We start from the raw sequence: 15799 nt of genomic DNA on the forward strand, positions 1-15799 counted from the left end.
GCACCACGGTAAGGATTCAAGGCTGCAAGGGTGACAAGTCCGGGTCAAGCAGGCAACCAGACCCTTCCTAACCGCGGACTGCGGCTGTTGGGGCTGCTCTCCTACGGCATCTTTCCCCGCAGCACCCCCTCCGCACGTTTTCCACCCATCACACAGGATTTAATACCTCCGTATCCCATACTGATCTGACATCCCGCCTGCTCCCTGGGCACTTTCGGCTTTGGGCACCCCGGAGGGCTCCACCAGCACCCCCTCGCCCTCTGCGGGCGGCAGGGGGGTGCCTGCCGATCTCCCCCAGCCCGGGACCCCCCTGGCAGTGCTGCGGGGGGGCCGCCGGCCGCCTGCACCTCCCAGCTCGCTGCCTCCAGCGCCTCCCCGCGGCCGACACGGGCCCCCCCCGGCCCCGAGCCCGGCGCCGGCCCCCGCCCCGCCGCCTCCTCGCTCCTCCTCGCGGCCGCGGGATTCCTCCGGCTGCGTTTTTGGGGCCGCCCCTTCGCACCCGGCGGCGGAGCGGGACGGCACGGCACGGCACGGCACGGCACGGCGCTGCGGGAGAGCGGCAGAGGCGAAGCGGGGCGAGGCGAGGGGGGCTGTCCCCGGCTCCCCTCGGCGGCGGATGCCCGGCGGCCGCCCGCAGCCCCGGAGCCCCGTGCGGGGCCGCGGCCAGGCGATGGGCGGCGGGCGCTGAGCGCACGGCGGGGCGCGGAGCGGGGCAGAGCGCAGCGGAGAGCAGGGCGGCGATCCCCGGCCGGGGCTGCTCGGCCATGCCCTTCGCCAAGAGGACGGTGGAGCCGCAGAGGCTGTGCCGGGCGGACGAGAGCCGGGGAGCCCCGGCGGAGCCCCGGGAGCCGGGGGCGGCGGGCGAGGAGGCGGCGGCGGCGGTGCTGATGGTGCTGGACCTGTGCGCCGTCAGCAACGTGGCCCTGTCGCGGATCCTCCGGCAGCTCTCCGACGTGGCCCGGCACGCCTGCACCCTCTTCCAGGAGGTCGAGGCTGACATCCAGGGCACCCACCGCCGCGTCCGGGCGCTGCACGGCCGCATCGCCGGCCTCCAGGGGGCCGTGCGCGGCCTCGACCCCAAGCAGGAGGCAGTGCGTAAGTAGCACGGCTCGGCTCGGCTCGGCTCGGCTCGCAGGGAGCCTTATGGAAGGGGCTGCCCGCCGGGGAGGGGGCGAGGATGGGGCGCAGGCGGCCGGGGGGGGTGGTCTGCTGCGCCCCCCTTTGCTGGCCGGATCCCCATCCCCGAGGGGGATGCTTGCCCCTTCGGAGGTCGAAACCCTAAGGGCTGAAGCTGAAACGGCCACCCCGCTAGGCAGCAATGCCCAAAGCACCTCGTCTCTCTGCGGCTTGCCATGTAAAATAAGGAAGTTTGGTTAATGACTTGTGTCTGTGCCGAGAGTGGCCCTGAACGGCCGGGGAGGGAGGGAGGGGACGAGAAAGATGAGGGCGATCCGCCGCCTCGGTTATGAGCGAGGAGGGCTTGGATCCTGCTGCTTGCTTCTCCACCCGGGCTATAAAAGCGGTGACAGGCTGCGTAGTGCTAGCAGCTGCTGATTTCTGCTGAACATTGCTCGTGTTTACAGCAGCCTAATGGTTTTGTGCTCTCACTGACGCAGACGCTTCCCCAGCGCTTGCGACTGTCTGCTCTCCGTAGGTAGGGCTGGGTACCGGAGGTCCGGAGCGGCACAGATCAGTGCCAATCCTGCCCTCCTGATGTCTGGCTTTGAAAAAGCAGTGGCTTCAAAGGGGATTTTGGCTCAGTTTTCTGCTTTCTGCTACTCCCCTCAAAATCCTGCGTATCTCCGGTGGGTGTAAGGAGGTGGGTTTACACCGGGGTAAACGAGAGCGTGCCCCCTTCTAGGTGGTTTTAATGAACGTGCCATTTAAAAAATCGTGTTCTGCGTTTCCCCCCTTCGGGGCAGTGTGGAAGAGAAGTAACTCTTCTAGGATCAGCAAAGCTGTACTGATTAACAAAACCGAGCCATAGGTATTCGGAGCTGTTTAAACTAGATCCTGGGCAGCTGCACGATGACTTTGCCGACGATACGTTAACATACATCAACTCCAGGTCAGCCCGACGGAGGTTTTCTGTGGTTTCAGGACTAGCGTGCAGTCAGAGGAGAGAGCTGGGCTGTGATTGGAAACTGCGGTGAGCAGGAGGGCTGGCCGGTGTGGTGAGGGAACTGTCTGAGGAAATGAAACTCCTCGTATCACGTTCGCATCTGCAAGTCTTCGGAGCCGAGTAGCTGCGCGCACACGCTAATGGAAGCGAGAGCAGAGCTTAGCCTGTCTAATCCACACGGCTATTTTGCTTTGTGGGTTCTGCAAGTGCGGCTTGTTTTCAGATCACGGTGCAAAACCATGGTATTACAGCACAGCTATGTCATGCGCTTAATTGGAGAGCCTGGCTTTTCCCCTGAGATGATAAACGCAGAGTCCGCATTTATGCTCATTTTCTGTTTTCCTTTAAATCCTTCACTTTTAGTTATGATCTCCTGCGGTCTGGCTGCTGCTTCTCCTCTCCCCTGCATGCAGCACAGCGTGCAGTGCAGTGCTGCTGCTCTTGCTGCAGATATCCCTCGGGCTGGCTAGCCAGGGGCTCCTGCATGGTGCTGCCGTGTGCTGCTGCCCGTCCTCCCGTAGGTGTGTGTCCTGCCTCCAGCTGTGCAGCTGCTCGCAGGCACATCGCCCGGCCCTCATCGCACTGTGCTGCACGTGCCTGAAGCGTGACAAGTCTCCGCACCCAGCCAGTGGGCACGGCTCATCAACTTGTCACACGCTCTGGCTGCTCCTCTTCCCCACCCGGTGTTGGACCAGGACAGCTGCACTTGCGTGGTGCTGCAGCTGGACATCGCAGCTGGGGCCTGGAGCTGAGCTGCACCGTGCTGCAAGTCTTCTCCTCTCATCCTCCAAATCTGTACATGTCCACGGCAGCTCCTCCATTTGGCCTGCAGTCTGCTCTGTGCTCCCGAGGGCCTGATAGAGCTGCCTGGCAGGAAGCTGCCCATCCTTGCTGTGGCGTGTAACGAGAGCATGCGTTCTCCTTCCTAGGCTGACACCTCCTCCTTCATTGTTACTTTCAGCAAAACTATGCTAATGTTTGTTTTAAGCATGAAGTGCCTACACATTTCATTCCTGGCAGCATTTCACTCCAGTCACAGGACCCATTTGTTCTCTTCAAAGCAACAGAGCAAGCTCAGGTCTGCCTTACCTTACCAGCCTCACATGAAGGCATGCTGACTTCTACATCCAGCAGCAAATGTGGGGATGGTGAAGTGGCTTCGAGGCTGCCTTTTGGTTGTCGGGTCCGAGTACCACATCTAAGAGTAAATCGGAACTGACTGGAGATTTAGGCTCATGCCACAAGGAGCAAGATGGTGGTAGGCACCCGTGTCCTCTCTGTAATGGTGGCACCAAACTTCCTGAGTGCCTGGAGGTGCTTGTCTGCTCGGTGTATTTACCGAGGTGCTGCATACTGGCGTGTTAGCCTAACAGCAGCACGGCCCACATGTACATTTTTTAAGTTCTAGATTACAAACTACTGGGCTATCTCGCCACAGTGAGATGTTCTTGGTGTTATCACGCCAACTGCAGCACAGTGATTTGAGAGTAATGCTACCAGACGTGCCCTAGATACTGAGCCGTGACATTTGAAGGCCTTTTTCTCCGCGCTTCGTAAGCCAGCTGGATTCCTGTGATGAAGGGATGGTCTGGGCAAGGAGAAGGAAATGATGGGACAGATCCATCCCAGCAGCTAATGGAGCCAGTGGTTACAGGGGGCATCCCTTAGCCCAATCTAGTCCATGGCAGTAACAGACATGATACCAATGATACCAAGGGGAAGGAGGTCGGGAAAGGAGCTCTCTTGAAAATAGCGTATTGTACAATTTCATGTCATAATGGCATATTTTACAACAGAAATTAGGTATTGTTGCATTCATATAAAACACTGGTGTTGGATCCAGGGAATATTAACAGAAAACTGAAATGAATTAATAACAGCGTTTTTCTAGTAATGCTTATCACCGTGGCTGTTGTTTTCCTGGGGACTTTCCATTCTCAGCTTTGTTGCTATTGAAGTGGTAAAGATTTGCAAGACTGGGTATGCTTTGCTCTAAGAAAAGTGCTTGAACTGCTTTGCTGAGCTGCTGTTGGAGGGATTTACCTATGTGTTGCTCTTTTGGTTCGGGCACCGTTCGGAAAGTGTGATTGGAGAGCTTGTTAGGCACAATAAAGGACAGATTCTGGGCAGTCACAAGCAGGTCATCTTCAAAAACTCTGGGTCCCTCACCCCTGCCTTCCCAGATGCTGCTGGTCCTTTCATCTTTCTTACAAGCCTCTGGCCAGCTAGCATCTTGCAAATATGAATCCTTTCCCACCCTCTGACTGGAAGAGAAACAAGGGTGAGAAATGTTTTCCTGCTCAGCTCCTGAACTAACTGCTTTGCCCTTCTGCCACTCTAAGTACTTCGCTGCTTTTCATCACGATCAGCTCCAGGGTCTGCTTCTAAAGCAGAACCATGTGGGAATAACATGACTGTTGTCAGTCTTGCTGTTGCTTCGAGTTTTCTTATTAACAGCAAGAGAAATGAGCAGTGTGATAGTAGTTTCATAATCGTGGTAACGCAGAGCCGTAGAAGTGCTGGATTCGTGTGTATGCTTGGGACTGACTGCCTCTGTCTGCACTTGGAGAGACGATTCCTCCAGATCTGGCAGTCTGAGTGGAACACAGTACTTCTCAGAACCTGACGAGGTCAGCTATCTTGCTTTCTGAGTAATCAATAGTGACTGGGCAGCAGATTTTCAAGCCCTGGTTAACAAGATCGTGTTTGCACCCTGGCATCCCAGAGAATTCCATGCATTCCAGGCTTTTTTTCTGAAAGCATCAATGTGTTACCAGAAGCAAATCTTCCTGAAGGCTGTCTCCTTTCCAGCAGTTGCTTGTTGTATCTTCATTGCACCACTTTTCCATTCCCAATTTTCCTAAGTGCTCACATTTAGTAATACAGCTGCTTAGGAGTGTGGGCATCCCCTGTGTTACTGTGTCCCTCAGAGGTCCCCACACCTCTGTGGTGGGCTCCCCGATACTTTTCTTTACAGAAGTGACAGGATTGAGATAAAAAAGGACAGCTGTGAACTGGTTCTTTATCATTTCAGGCTCTGCATTAATTTATTCTATTTCATTGAAGTCAGTTACTGGGAACAGCCTGGCTAGTTTCACTTTTGCTTTTGGTATGTTTCTTTGGGATTTTTAGATTGTTGTGTTGTTGTTGTTTGTTTATTTTATTTTTTACACACTGATACAGTGCTCCTCTGTTCGGGTTTTGAGCACTGCAGGGGAAACGTTTAATCAATTGTAAGGTTTTGGTTTGCTTTCTGCTGCAGTTCTACCATTTTTACAAAACACAGGTTGGATCCAAAGCTCAGCAGATCATGCCTCTCCTCCTTCTTGGCTTAATGCACTGAAACCTCAGTGCCAGCTGAGCCTAGAAACCTGCACCCTGGTTCCATCATAAGGCCACCCCAGGTTAACTGCTGGTGGTCACGCTTGCAGAGATCTTCAGGAGAGTACAGAAGACTTTAAGAGTAGGTGCCCCATTGTAAGAAAAAAGAAGCAAGTTTAGCTTGGGTAGGTAAGTGCTGCACTTTATCCCTGCTTCGCAAAATCCCAGGGATTTCAAAGTGCAGTTTCCATTGTACGGATTTCCTATTGTGCTGAGGCACAACTGTAGACCCCCACAGGTTGGATACATTTACACAAAAGCGTCTCTGGTACTGCTGGAAACAAATGAGAGTAGATTTCTAGTTTCCTTTAAGCCTGTATTGTAGTGCTTTATAGTGCATAAGCGCATCTGTGTGTAAGGGTAGCTACACTTCCAGAAGCATGAGCTAATGTGGTTTGGGACATGAAGCACGAGAATGTATTCACAGCTCTCTTTGTACATCGAAATCATATTCACTGGCAAGTCTTCATCGGGTGCATAACAAAACCTCCGAAGAAAAACAGAATTGTACGATGGATGTAGTAATCAATTGCCTGCACCCATCCAGATGGAATGACACAGCCTCTTCATTTGTCCTTTTGAAAGTGGAGGAGGGCTCTTTTCTGTTTTCTTTTTTTTTTCCGTGTATGTTTTTTATTTTGGGGGGTTTTGTTGGTGCTTTTTTTTTTTTTTTTTTAATTTCTTTTCTTTTCTTTTTTTAGGTTTTGTGCTTGCTGTCACTTATTTGCTTGTTTCATAGAGCTCTACTGTCTGGTGCACTTGACTGTACTTTTCCCATTAACGCAAATAACCCGGGTTGTGGGTGTGGGAAAGTTGGATAATTTCCTGAGTGCTTGGCTTCTTGCAGAGGGCTGGTGTCAAGTTAGCAAGAGTCTGCAGGAGTGGGAGGCCAAACCATTGGTTTTCCTGTTTACCTTTTACTACTGTCAGAACAACAAAGAAATGTAGGAGGAAAAACCTGCTAACTTAAGCATCCCATTTGTACCTTGCCCATGACATTAGATAGAGCGCCGTCAGTTAGGAAAAAGATTCCTTATCTTTGTTTACAGAGTAGCGATAGAAAACCTTTTACACAAGAGCATGACCGTACGGAGCCTGGGGTTGAGAGATTTTTCTCATCCATTTAGTACGTGATAGAACATACGGGGAGGAAATTTGTCAAGTCTCTTTGGCAGAGACATAGTGCTTTCGAAGCTGTTGTCACCTTCAGTCACGTTGACTGGTGTAAAGCAGACTCTGGCATCTTTGCAGATAAAAGCAGGGTATAAAACCCTTTGTCCTCTTGAGGTCAGTGGGACCATCAGTGGAAAGGCTCCAAGACCTCAGTGCTCAGGTAGACTTGCTAACCTGGTACAAAATGGTAACAGATGAATAGCAGGTGGCTGTGGTTTTCCTCTGAAGCCATTCCCTGTTAAACAGATGTAAATCTTCAGGAATTTTGCTGAATTGCATTTACTTGGTCTTCCGCTGGCGTGTTATAGAAGGCCTTTACCTTCCTGTAGTTGCTTTCCATCCCACAAACAATACTTAAACTGATGTAAGAGATTTGAAATGTTTGAGGACTTTTGTTGCTAGATGGAGAGCCTTCTCGACAGAAGACCTGAGATCCAGTTATAGCCAAAGCTGGAATCCCACCTCACTGCAGCCACAGAGCTGCGCAGTATCGGAGCCATTAATGGAACTTCCTTCTGGCCCATACTCATGCACCAAACAAGGGTCTCCTGAGTGTTTATTGAAATCCAGATGGAAACAACTCGACTCCTTTAAGATCAGTGAGGTCTCATTTACCCAGGAGTAAGACTGCAGAGAAAATGGAACCAGGCCAGCAAGATGCTTGCACTTACTGTGGATCTGATGACATAACACGAATACTTCACAAAGCCCCTTTAAAACTCCCTGCTTCTGTTTGAGATCTTTTATAGTTTGATGTATATGGAGATGTGAGACGAGTGTTCCGGTGAAATCAGCAGAGACGTTCCCACTTTCGGTTGGTTCTTCCTGCTGATACGGGCGAGATCTGGAGATTAAGAAGCAAGCAGGCTCTGATAACTTACTGAGGACGTGGGAAGGTCATTCACCTGTTTATTCACACACATAAAAGATGGTGGTTTCTCTTTATGAAAGATGAAGGGCCTGGAGTGTTTCCAAAAACCCTATTGCGTAATTCTCAAAAGTCCTTGGACTGAGGGAATGATTTGCAGGAGGCAAGTATAAATATATGGCACCTGGTATAACGGTGCCACTCAACTGCTCTTCTGGTTCAGCAGGGTAGCGCCAGCTGTTTGAAGAGCCCCCAGTCTGACACATTTCCTTCACGCACGCCTAGGTGTACTGCACCCAAATCAGAGACCCACGAGGAACTCCTGGAAGCAACGTTACGATGCCCAAAGTGGGGAAAAAAATATGACCAGCTCATGGGAGTAATACGCACATGCATTTTAAAAGCATCGCTGCACAGCTGTGTGGTCTCCTGAATCAGAGAGCTGGGATTTTCAAAAGCTGCTCTCTCCAATCACTTGGCATCTCCGTGTAATCGGAATCTGACATCAGACTCTCCACTGGAGCTACTCGAGCTATTAGGCTGTGAAGAGCAGAAGCTCTCTGTGTTACTGAGTGTGTGCGTGGGGGGGGGGGGGGGGAGGTTTTTCACTTCCTTTGATGTATTAGCATCAAGAGAGGGAGTCTTAGCTTCATTCCTAATTGCTTCTCGTCTTTGAATTTATACACCAATATGTAAGTAACTGCAAAGGGAGATAGCGGAATTTATAAAAAGTTCAAAAAGGCAGGGCTTAGAGCATGATTAAAATAAAAGATAGCATACAGTGCGTGCTGTTTTGAGCTGAAGCATCTCCCCAGCATACTTTCCATTTCCATTTTCATTATATCTAACTGCTTCTAATGCGCTGCTTAGTTTAACAACTGGCATGTTTTTAGGGTAGATTTTATACGAGATATACACCCACTGTGTTCTTAACTTGAGACTTTAAATTGCAGTATCTGTATTGGACAATCTTTTCTTATACCTTCTTGGCTGAAGGCAGGAAGAAAGCAATAGTGATGGGAACCTAATTAAGCCCATGGTTTAATTACACCAGGAGTTGTGTGCTTGAAATGCTGCTAGATTCAATGAGTGCTGTGTGGCACTGCCATGCTAAGTCCCAGCAGAGAAAGGCATTTTTTTTTTTAAATTTTTTAATGGGATCACTGTAATTCTTACAAAGCCACTGTGGGTTTCCCTTTCTTTTCAGCCGCGGAGGCAGTTGGACTTTGAGCTATAGCCACTCGGGCTGAGTCCCTGAGAAAGTTCGGAGGAGCTGTCTTGCTAGCGTGTGCATGTGATTAAGGAGAATGAGCATGGGGCGGTGTGTTTGTGCTATAAATATGCATAGCTCGCTCGGGCCTCTACAGCTTTTCCCCTGCCTTCTCAAAGTTTTTTTGTTAGCTTGCTGATGTTTGAAAAGACTTTTAAGCTGGCCTGGAGGGAGGGCACGCTGAGGGGAGAAGGTGCTGATCCTTCTCCTTGGAGCCGTGAACCAAGCAAGTCATTTTGGGGAATGAATTATGTGGGGTGCATTGAAAAATTCCTCTCTTGGCACAGGCTTTGGACTGCTTTAAAGGCAAAACTGGTTTCTCTATGGATGCTCTGTTTTGCCTGTGTGTTTTGGTTTTGTTTTCAGAAAAACTACTACCAAGCATTGTTCTCTCCAGTTTGTGACTGCCTGTGATTGCAGAAATGAGATCTTGCTGATGGTGATCAGGATAGGCAGCAGTAACTTGCTGTGATGCTGAGAGGCATGCTTTTTGTAACACGGTATGCATTTCACTGTGGCTGGTATTTAGTGAGACATGATAAGGAGTGAATTAATTTTAAGTGAAGTGAGAGACTAATTATGATTAAACACTTTCCATGCAAATCAAAATGGGTCCAAGGAGAGGGTACTGCCCAACTCCATTTCCCTCACTGAACCTGAAGTCTTGGTCTCCCCAACAGATTGCATGAAGTCTTGCACACAGCATGCCAAAGCTGAATTTTCCCTGTAGGATGGATTATTCTGACAACACAGCTTTTAGCCTGGTTTCTTACTGAAACAAGAATTAAGGGATAGCACACTCTGTGAGTGTGTAACAGGGGAGGAGGTGGGCATACCTATGTATCTCACAGCAGCCATTCAGAAATTTTGTATCTGTTATTCAACTACAAGCTCAACTACATTGCCACAGGATAGGAATCATAAAAGAGGCTGCCAGGTAAAGGAGAGAACAGAATTGCTGCTGCATTTGAAGGATGGGCTTGTTCCTTATTAGACACCAGAAAATCCACAGGGAAAGAATCCACTATAAATGCTCCAACCCGATTAAAAAAAAAAAAAATGTGCTCCAGTTGGAGCTCACATTTTCTTCAATGTGAAAGTCAGTCCTCTGCACAACATAAAAGCTGGAGAAAACCAGGCTTCATTAGTTCCGCTGCTTGCAAAACTGCTTGTTCGTGTTCCTCTTTCCCCTCTAGAATTACTGATTATTTCTTTCCAATTTTAGTCTTTTTTTTTTTTTTTCTTCTTTTTAGGGGGGTGGACAACTTATGCCTTGAATGACTTTCCTTTTGGGTCACCCTATATTTTGCATCTTTTTTCATGATGGTTTCATTAAGGACACACCTGCGCCTTCACTGTTTACCTCCATTTTAACAGTAAAGGCAACCCCCTCTCACCGTGAGAATGAGCAGTGTTAATTTTTATGGCTGTGGTTTATTCTCTATTGATTATCTTTAATGTGGTGCTGTCTTGTTCAGTTAATAAACTACTGATAACCTGCTAATATTTAATTAACCACCATCCCCCAAACGTAACCTGCTTTTAATAGACATTATAAATGCATCCATTGTGGCTAGCACATTAAAATCACTGTTTTAAGTTCCTTTACTTTGAAATTGTGCTCTAGCTGAAGTATATTCTGTGGCAATCATCTTGTCATTACTCTGCTAATAGCCTAAAATAAGTATCACTACTTCATGATTTCAGCAATATTTTTTGGCCACTGTTATAGCTCCCACAGGCTTGATGCAGCTTGGTGCCCAGACAGAGGACAGATAAGCTGTGTTCTGGACAAAATCCTCCTAATGGAGAACGAGCAGGCTCACCTGAAGGTCTGCTGTTAGCTCTCCATCACTGGGAGGAAGCAGCAGCTCAGCTGGTGTGAGTTGGTACCCAGGGCTTGTGAGCCATCCCATTGGAGCAAGAGTGGCAAAGCATTGCTTGTTGGAATGCAGGTCATGGAATCACAGAATGGCTTGGGCTGGAAGGGATCTTAAAGACCATCCAGTTCCAACCCCTCTGCCATGGGCAGGGACACCTCCCACTAGCACAGGCTGCCCAGAGAGGCTGTAGGGTCTCCTTGGAGGTCTTCAGAAGCTGCCTGGAGATGGGCCTGGGCAGCCTGCTCTGGCCTACAGGTACAGGGTGGAAATGAGCAGCACCCCTGTTCGAGGAGTGTTGGGTCTGCAAGTGAACAAATACATTACAGCTACCTTCCACGTCTATAATGTGGCTATTCATTTATGAAATTGTTCAAGTGGAACTTAACACAAATTATTAACGTAGATTAGAGGTATTTTTCATTTATCTCCTTGTTCCTAGGTGCTGTGCTGAAGAACCCATCAGAATGGCAATTCGTTAAAGGAAATGAGAGGGAAGTGCAAAATATTTCAGCTCAGAGAGATTATTTTTTTTCCTTTCTGGAATTTGACTTGCTGATTGGCCGTATGTCTGGCCTGACAAGCAGCATCTAGCACTGTGAGACTAAAGGATTCCATTGCCATAAAACGAACCAGCATGCAGACCTTTCCTAACAATAGTTGCAACTGAAGAGGTTTGGACAGCATTTTCTTCCTCAAAATCCTGTGTGTCACTGGAAGAGAAACACCATTTTAACTGTCTGTATACACAGAGGTAAAGGAGGAAGATGAGTGGAAAACTTGGGCAAGATAACATTGGTCACTGAGCTTCAAGAAGCTTAATAGAGGGGAGAAGAATTTTTACAGCTGTATCAGCAGTGAAGTGCTGAAAACATGGGGAAAATATTCAGTATTATAGCCCTTATTACAAAGTTAATAGTCAAAGGTAACTGATGTGTCTCATTCTTTGCCTTTTTGACTTTGTGTCCAAAAGCATCTTGTGGTGGAGGTCACTTTCTTCCCTTCCCATCCCTCTCACACTGGAAGATTAATCCAGCCTTGAGAGGTTGTTGTGATATTGTTGCAAAATCGTCATCAGGATGTAATGGGTGATCCTGCCCCAGAAATAGGGTACATCTTGCTCGGGGATGTGGGAATGATGATGATTTTTTGTTCTTATTATTCTGACTTGCAGAAGTGAAGCCTTTGCTCTTGAATCAATTGCTCCCACTATATTACAGCAAGAATTGAAAAATTAAAATGTAGAAAACCTCAGCCTAGTTCATTAAATTAATTCTTCGAAGAGAACAGATGGGAAAGTGAAAAGTAAAGTGATGCAAGTGTACAGCGTAGTTTGCAGATTCACCTAAGGAATGTTGTACACTCATATTTACTGTTTCATGGAAATGTCTCCTCTGTTCCCTTTTGAGGCAGTCCAACCTTGGGCCTGTTTAAATACGTCTCTGTAGAAGTTGGCACATGCTGACCTTTTTTGCTGCAGTCTGTTCTTCTGCAGCTTCTTGATTCTAGTGGCATGAGCCAGATGGACAGATCCCTAGAGCTGAATGCTGGATAACATAATTAAATGCTCTAGTACTGGAGGCTGGAGCTGGCTGAGTCAAACTTTGGCCAACACTTCAATACTTCTTGGTCCAAGATATATCTGCTGTGTCAAAGTAGTTTTTGTTTGTTTCTTTCAGACCATAGTACTCGGGCATGAGGATGTTAAATTATATACCAAGAACGTTTTCATCTGTGTGACACACAGCTCTCTCTACTACTTCATGTCCTGATTGCACCACAGGAACATTTTACAACCTTGTAGAGCTATGTGAAAGCCTACCTGATCTTTATTTTATTTTTTTTCCAAACCTGTCCAGACATTTTTCTGTTGCATTTTGGAGCTGTGGATGTCAGCTGTGAGTGTCACCTGAACCCCACTCCCTGGAAGCCTCATGCTTGTGCTCTCCTGCCCAAGCACCCTGGGGGCACCAGGATGTGACTCTGCAGGTCTCATTGTGAATTTGGGGTCTGAGGAGTCTGGTTTCATACTGATGGGGAAACCAGGTCAGAGGTCTGTCTGGTGTCCTGCACCCTTTTTCGTTCCTGCTTTCCTATGCCATTTATAGCGAGGGAAATGTCTCCCACCTCCCCTTTCTTGACATGCCACTTCATAGCTTCAGGGGCGCTGAGCAGCTGGTGTTTCTCACTGGCTTCACCTATGCAACTCAGCAGCTTTCTGAGGCAACAGTCTCCCCTGCACAATGTTCATGGGCAGTGGTGTTGCCCTGCTTTGGTGTAGCTCAGCCTCCAAAGGTGCTGTGCCAGCGAGGTTGCGTGGGGGGAGAGTTGGCAGCAGGGCGGCACGGGTGAGGAAGCTGTCTGCCCTCCTGAAAAGACCACTCACTGAATCTGTGTTTGTATGAGCTGCATGACACAACACGGCTTGTTTAAAATAGCTCGGATATTTCTGGGCTCTATTTAGAATGGGCCTGAATCTGGAGATCATACTCCTCCTGAAAAAGCTGCATCAAACGGAGATTGTTTGTCTGTTGGTCCCTAAGTACCCTCCCTGTCTGTTCCTTCAGTTTCTGCTGAAGAAACATTAGTTAGGGCAATAATTAATTTTTCCATAATGTTACTATGGATTGTTGTGTTCATAGCAGGGAGATAATTACAAAAAAAAAAAAAAAGGAAAGAAAAAAAAAGGAAGGAAGGAAGGAAGGAAGGAAGGAAGGAAGGAAGGAAGGAAGGAAGGAAGGAAGGAAGGAAGGAAGGAAGGAAGGAAGGAAGGAGGGAAGGAAGAAAGGAAGAAAGAAAGAAAAAAAGAAAGAAAGAGAGTGTTAGAGCAGTTGCATGAACCCTAGAAGAGCCAGCTGAGGCGACCAGTGCCTCTCCTCTGTTTTTACTGCCAGGGCAGTTTTCCATCAGAAAAACTGGCAGTTTTCCATCACTCTAAACGTTAGGCAATCCATCCCATTGTAAGGCGGGTTTGTCTCTTGCTGTTGAACAGAGGAGTTTATAGATCTCATGCTTGGATGAGTCCCTTAACTCGTGTTAAACACCATGGGGTGAAGCACGAGTACTGCCATGGGCTCTGTAGGCCTTGGTTCTTCAGCTCTGTGGCAGGCCCATCCCTTCTCCTCAGGGGTGATATCACGCAAGGAATGAGGATGAGTTGGGCTGGTCTTTCTGGTGGTGGATACTGTACAGTTACCCAGGCTTGCTTTGTCAACAGTGAGCAATTTGCGGGACTGACAATTCTCCACATCAAGAGTGCTTCGGTCCTTCATGGACAAACGCTTCCAGCTGTTGATGCCATTTTCCCTAGTGAAGGTAATACCTCTAGGTGGGGTATTCCATTCTTCCTTTAGTAAGCAGGATTTCTTGTTGCTGAGAGCCACAGATTTTTCCCCTTGAGGATCAACCTGAAGTTGGACTGAAGTTTTTGCAGTTACCAATCTTTCTTTTGAGGCTTGGATCATAGAGAGTGAGCTTTCTTAAGTTACAGACAGCATGTCCTGGTTAATTACAGTCATGTAAAGATGAGGTTGTACCGTGGGACTTGGTTTAATTAAAAAAGAGTGCTGGGAAGTTTAATAAATGTCTGATGTGTTCTATCTGGCTGCCGAGTGCTAACGTTGCAGTTCCCTTCAGGTGCGCTCTCAACTTCAGTCAGAAAGAGCCAACTGAGCTTGACATCTGCTCTAATGAAAGGGGAGGATGGATTTTCATTATCTGTCCAACCAGGCTGGTGTCTGGCATTGCACTTTTCACAGCTTGGGCTTGTATGTGGGCTTTGGGAGAAGCTTTGTGCGGGTAGTAGAGTCAGAGGAAAACTCTCAGTGTGGTATCTAAGGCTTTCCCTGTATAATGGAAAAATCGTCATTGTGCACATGAAGTATGGACCTGGAAGAACTTTGCGTGGGTAGTCTTATTTTGATTCTTCTCCCCCTAGACCCATAGAGCCTTCCCACTCATGTATACTGAAGCCTGTCATCTATTTAACTTGAGCTTTTCTAATAATTGCAGATAATATACAACAAAACCAATAATAAAGTGCATGCATATACAATCTCTCTGATCTGTAGAAGCCACAAGATCTCCTAGACATGCTTTTTGTTAATACTGGCTTGTGAGAGACCTAGCACTCCATGATGCCCATCTGTTACCAGCATGTTTAAATGTGATTAATGTGAAAGTTGCAAGAATTGCAGATAGCTTTTGCTAGTCTACAACAGAGTCTGTCATTGCTAATCTTTCATAGTATTAAGAGCTTAACATAGTAAATCTAATGTTATGGAAAGCTGTAGCTTTGCTTTGGTACCATCACCTTACTGCATTATTAAGCTAATATTTCCTTTTCTTCTATAGTTCATAAGCACAGTAGAGGCAGTGTAGGTACTGTAGGTACATTCACCAGCAGAAGAATATTTAAATGTTCATATATCTATGAAGGCTCTCAAGAAAGGGATGCTACAGCATAAAAGGACTCAGGAACATTGAATTTATTTGGGATTCCTGAGCAGTGCTGGCTGGAGCGGGTTGCATTAGGTGTCAGCTCTCCGCCAGAATCCTTGAAGAGGCTGGGGAAGTCACAAGTGATGTCTTGCCATGATAATTCTTTTCCATGACCAGGTAGAAATTAGAAATCATTTTAGCCATGACAGCAGGCGTGCCTCCCCAGTAGTGCTGATGGTGCTTCATCAGAACTGCTGTGTCTTTAACAGAGAGCGAGGGCAGGGTGAGCAGTGTTGTGGAAGGAGCCGGGACTGCCTGCTGGAGCAGGTTGACACTGCGGGAAACAAACAGGGGAGGACTCAGGGAAGGAAAATTGCTTTCTTCATATAGCTGCTTGTGTTGGAAAGGATCAAAGAAACCATAATGAGTCAGTATCTTTCTTTCTTTCTTCCCCCCCCTTTTTTTTTTTAGAGAAAATTTCAGAAGAATGATTCAATTAAATAGTCGTTTCCTCAAGAGCTGCAGGTGGCTTGTAAAGTGTAATTAGATCCTCCTTACCTTTTAAACCCGGATCTACAGCTTTGTTCATTTTGGTTGGGGGGGGGCGGTGCATGGAGTTCCCCATTCTTGGATTCGCACTGGGAGGTTGGTAGAGGAGAGGGCTT

At 47.8% G+C, this 15799-nt stretch overlaps 1 protein-coding gene across 3 annotated transcripts in view; it reads left to right on the forward strand.

Moving 5' to 3' along the window:
- Window positions 1-512: 512 nt before the first annotated feature.
- NHS (NHS actin remodeling regulator) overlaps window positions 513-15799 on the forward strand; it is a 246645-nt gene continuing 231358 nt past the window's right edge. For all 3 annotated transcript variants that reach the window (XM_084525611.1, XM_084525613.1, XM_084525612.1), the window contains exon 1: window positions 513-1095. In XM_084525611.1, coding sequence (XP_084381737.1) covers window positions 765-1095 — 331 coding nt within the window. In that variant the 5' untranslated portion in view covers window positions 513-764. The remainder of the gene's footprint in view (window positions 1096-15799) is intronic.

The sequence above is a fragment of the Aythya ferina genome (assembly GCF_964211825.1).
Source record: "Aythya ferina genome assembly, chromosome: 1".
NCBI classification, from domain to species: domain Eukaryota; kingdom Metazoa; phylum Chordata; class Aves; order Anseriformes; family Anatidae; genus Aythya; species Aythya ferina.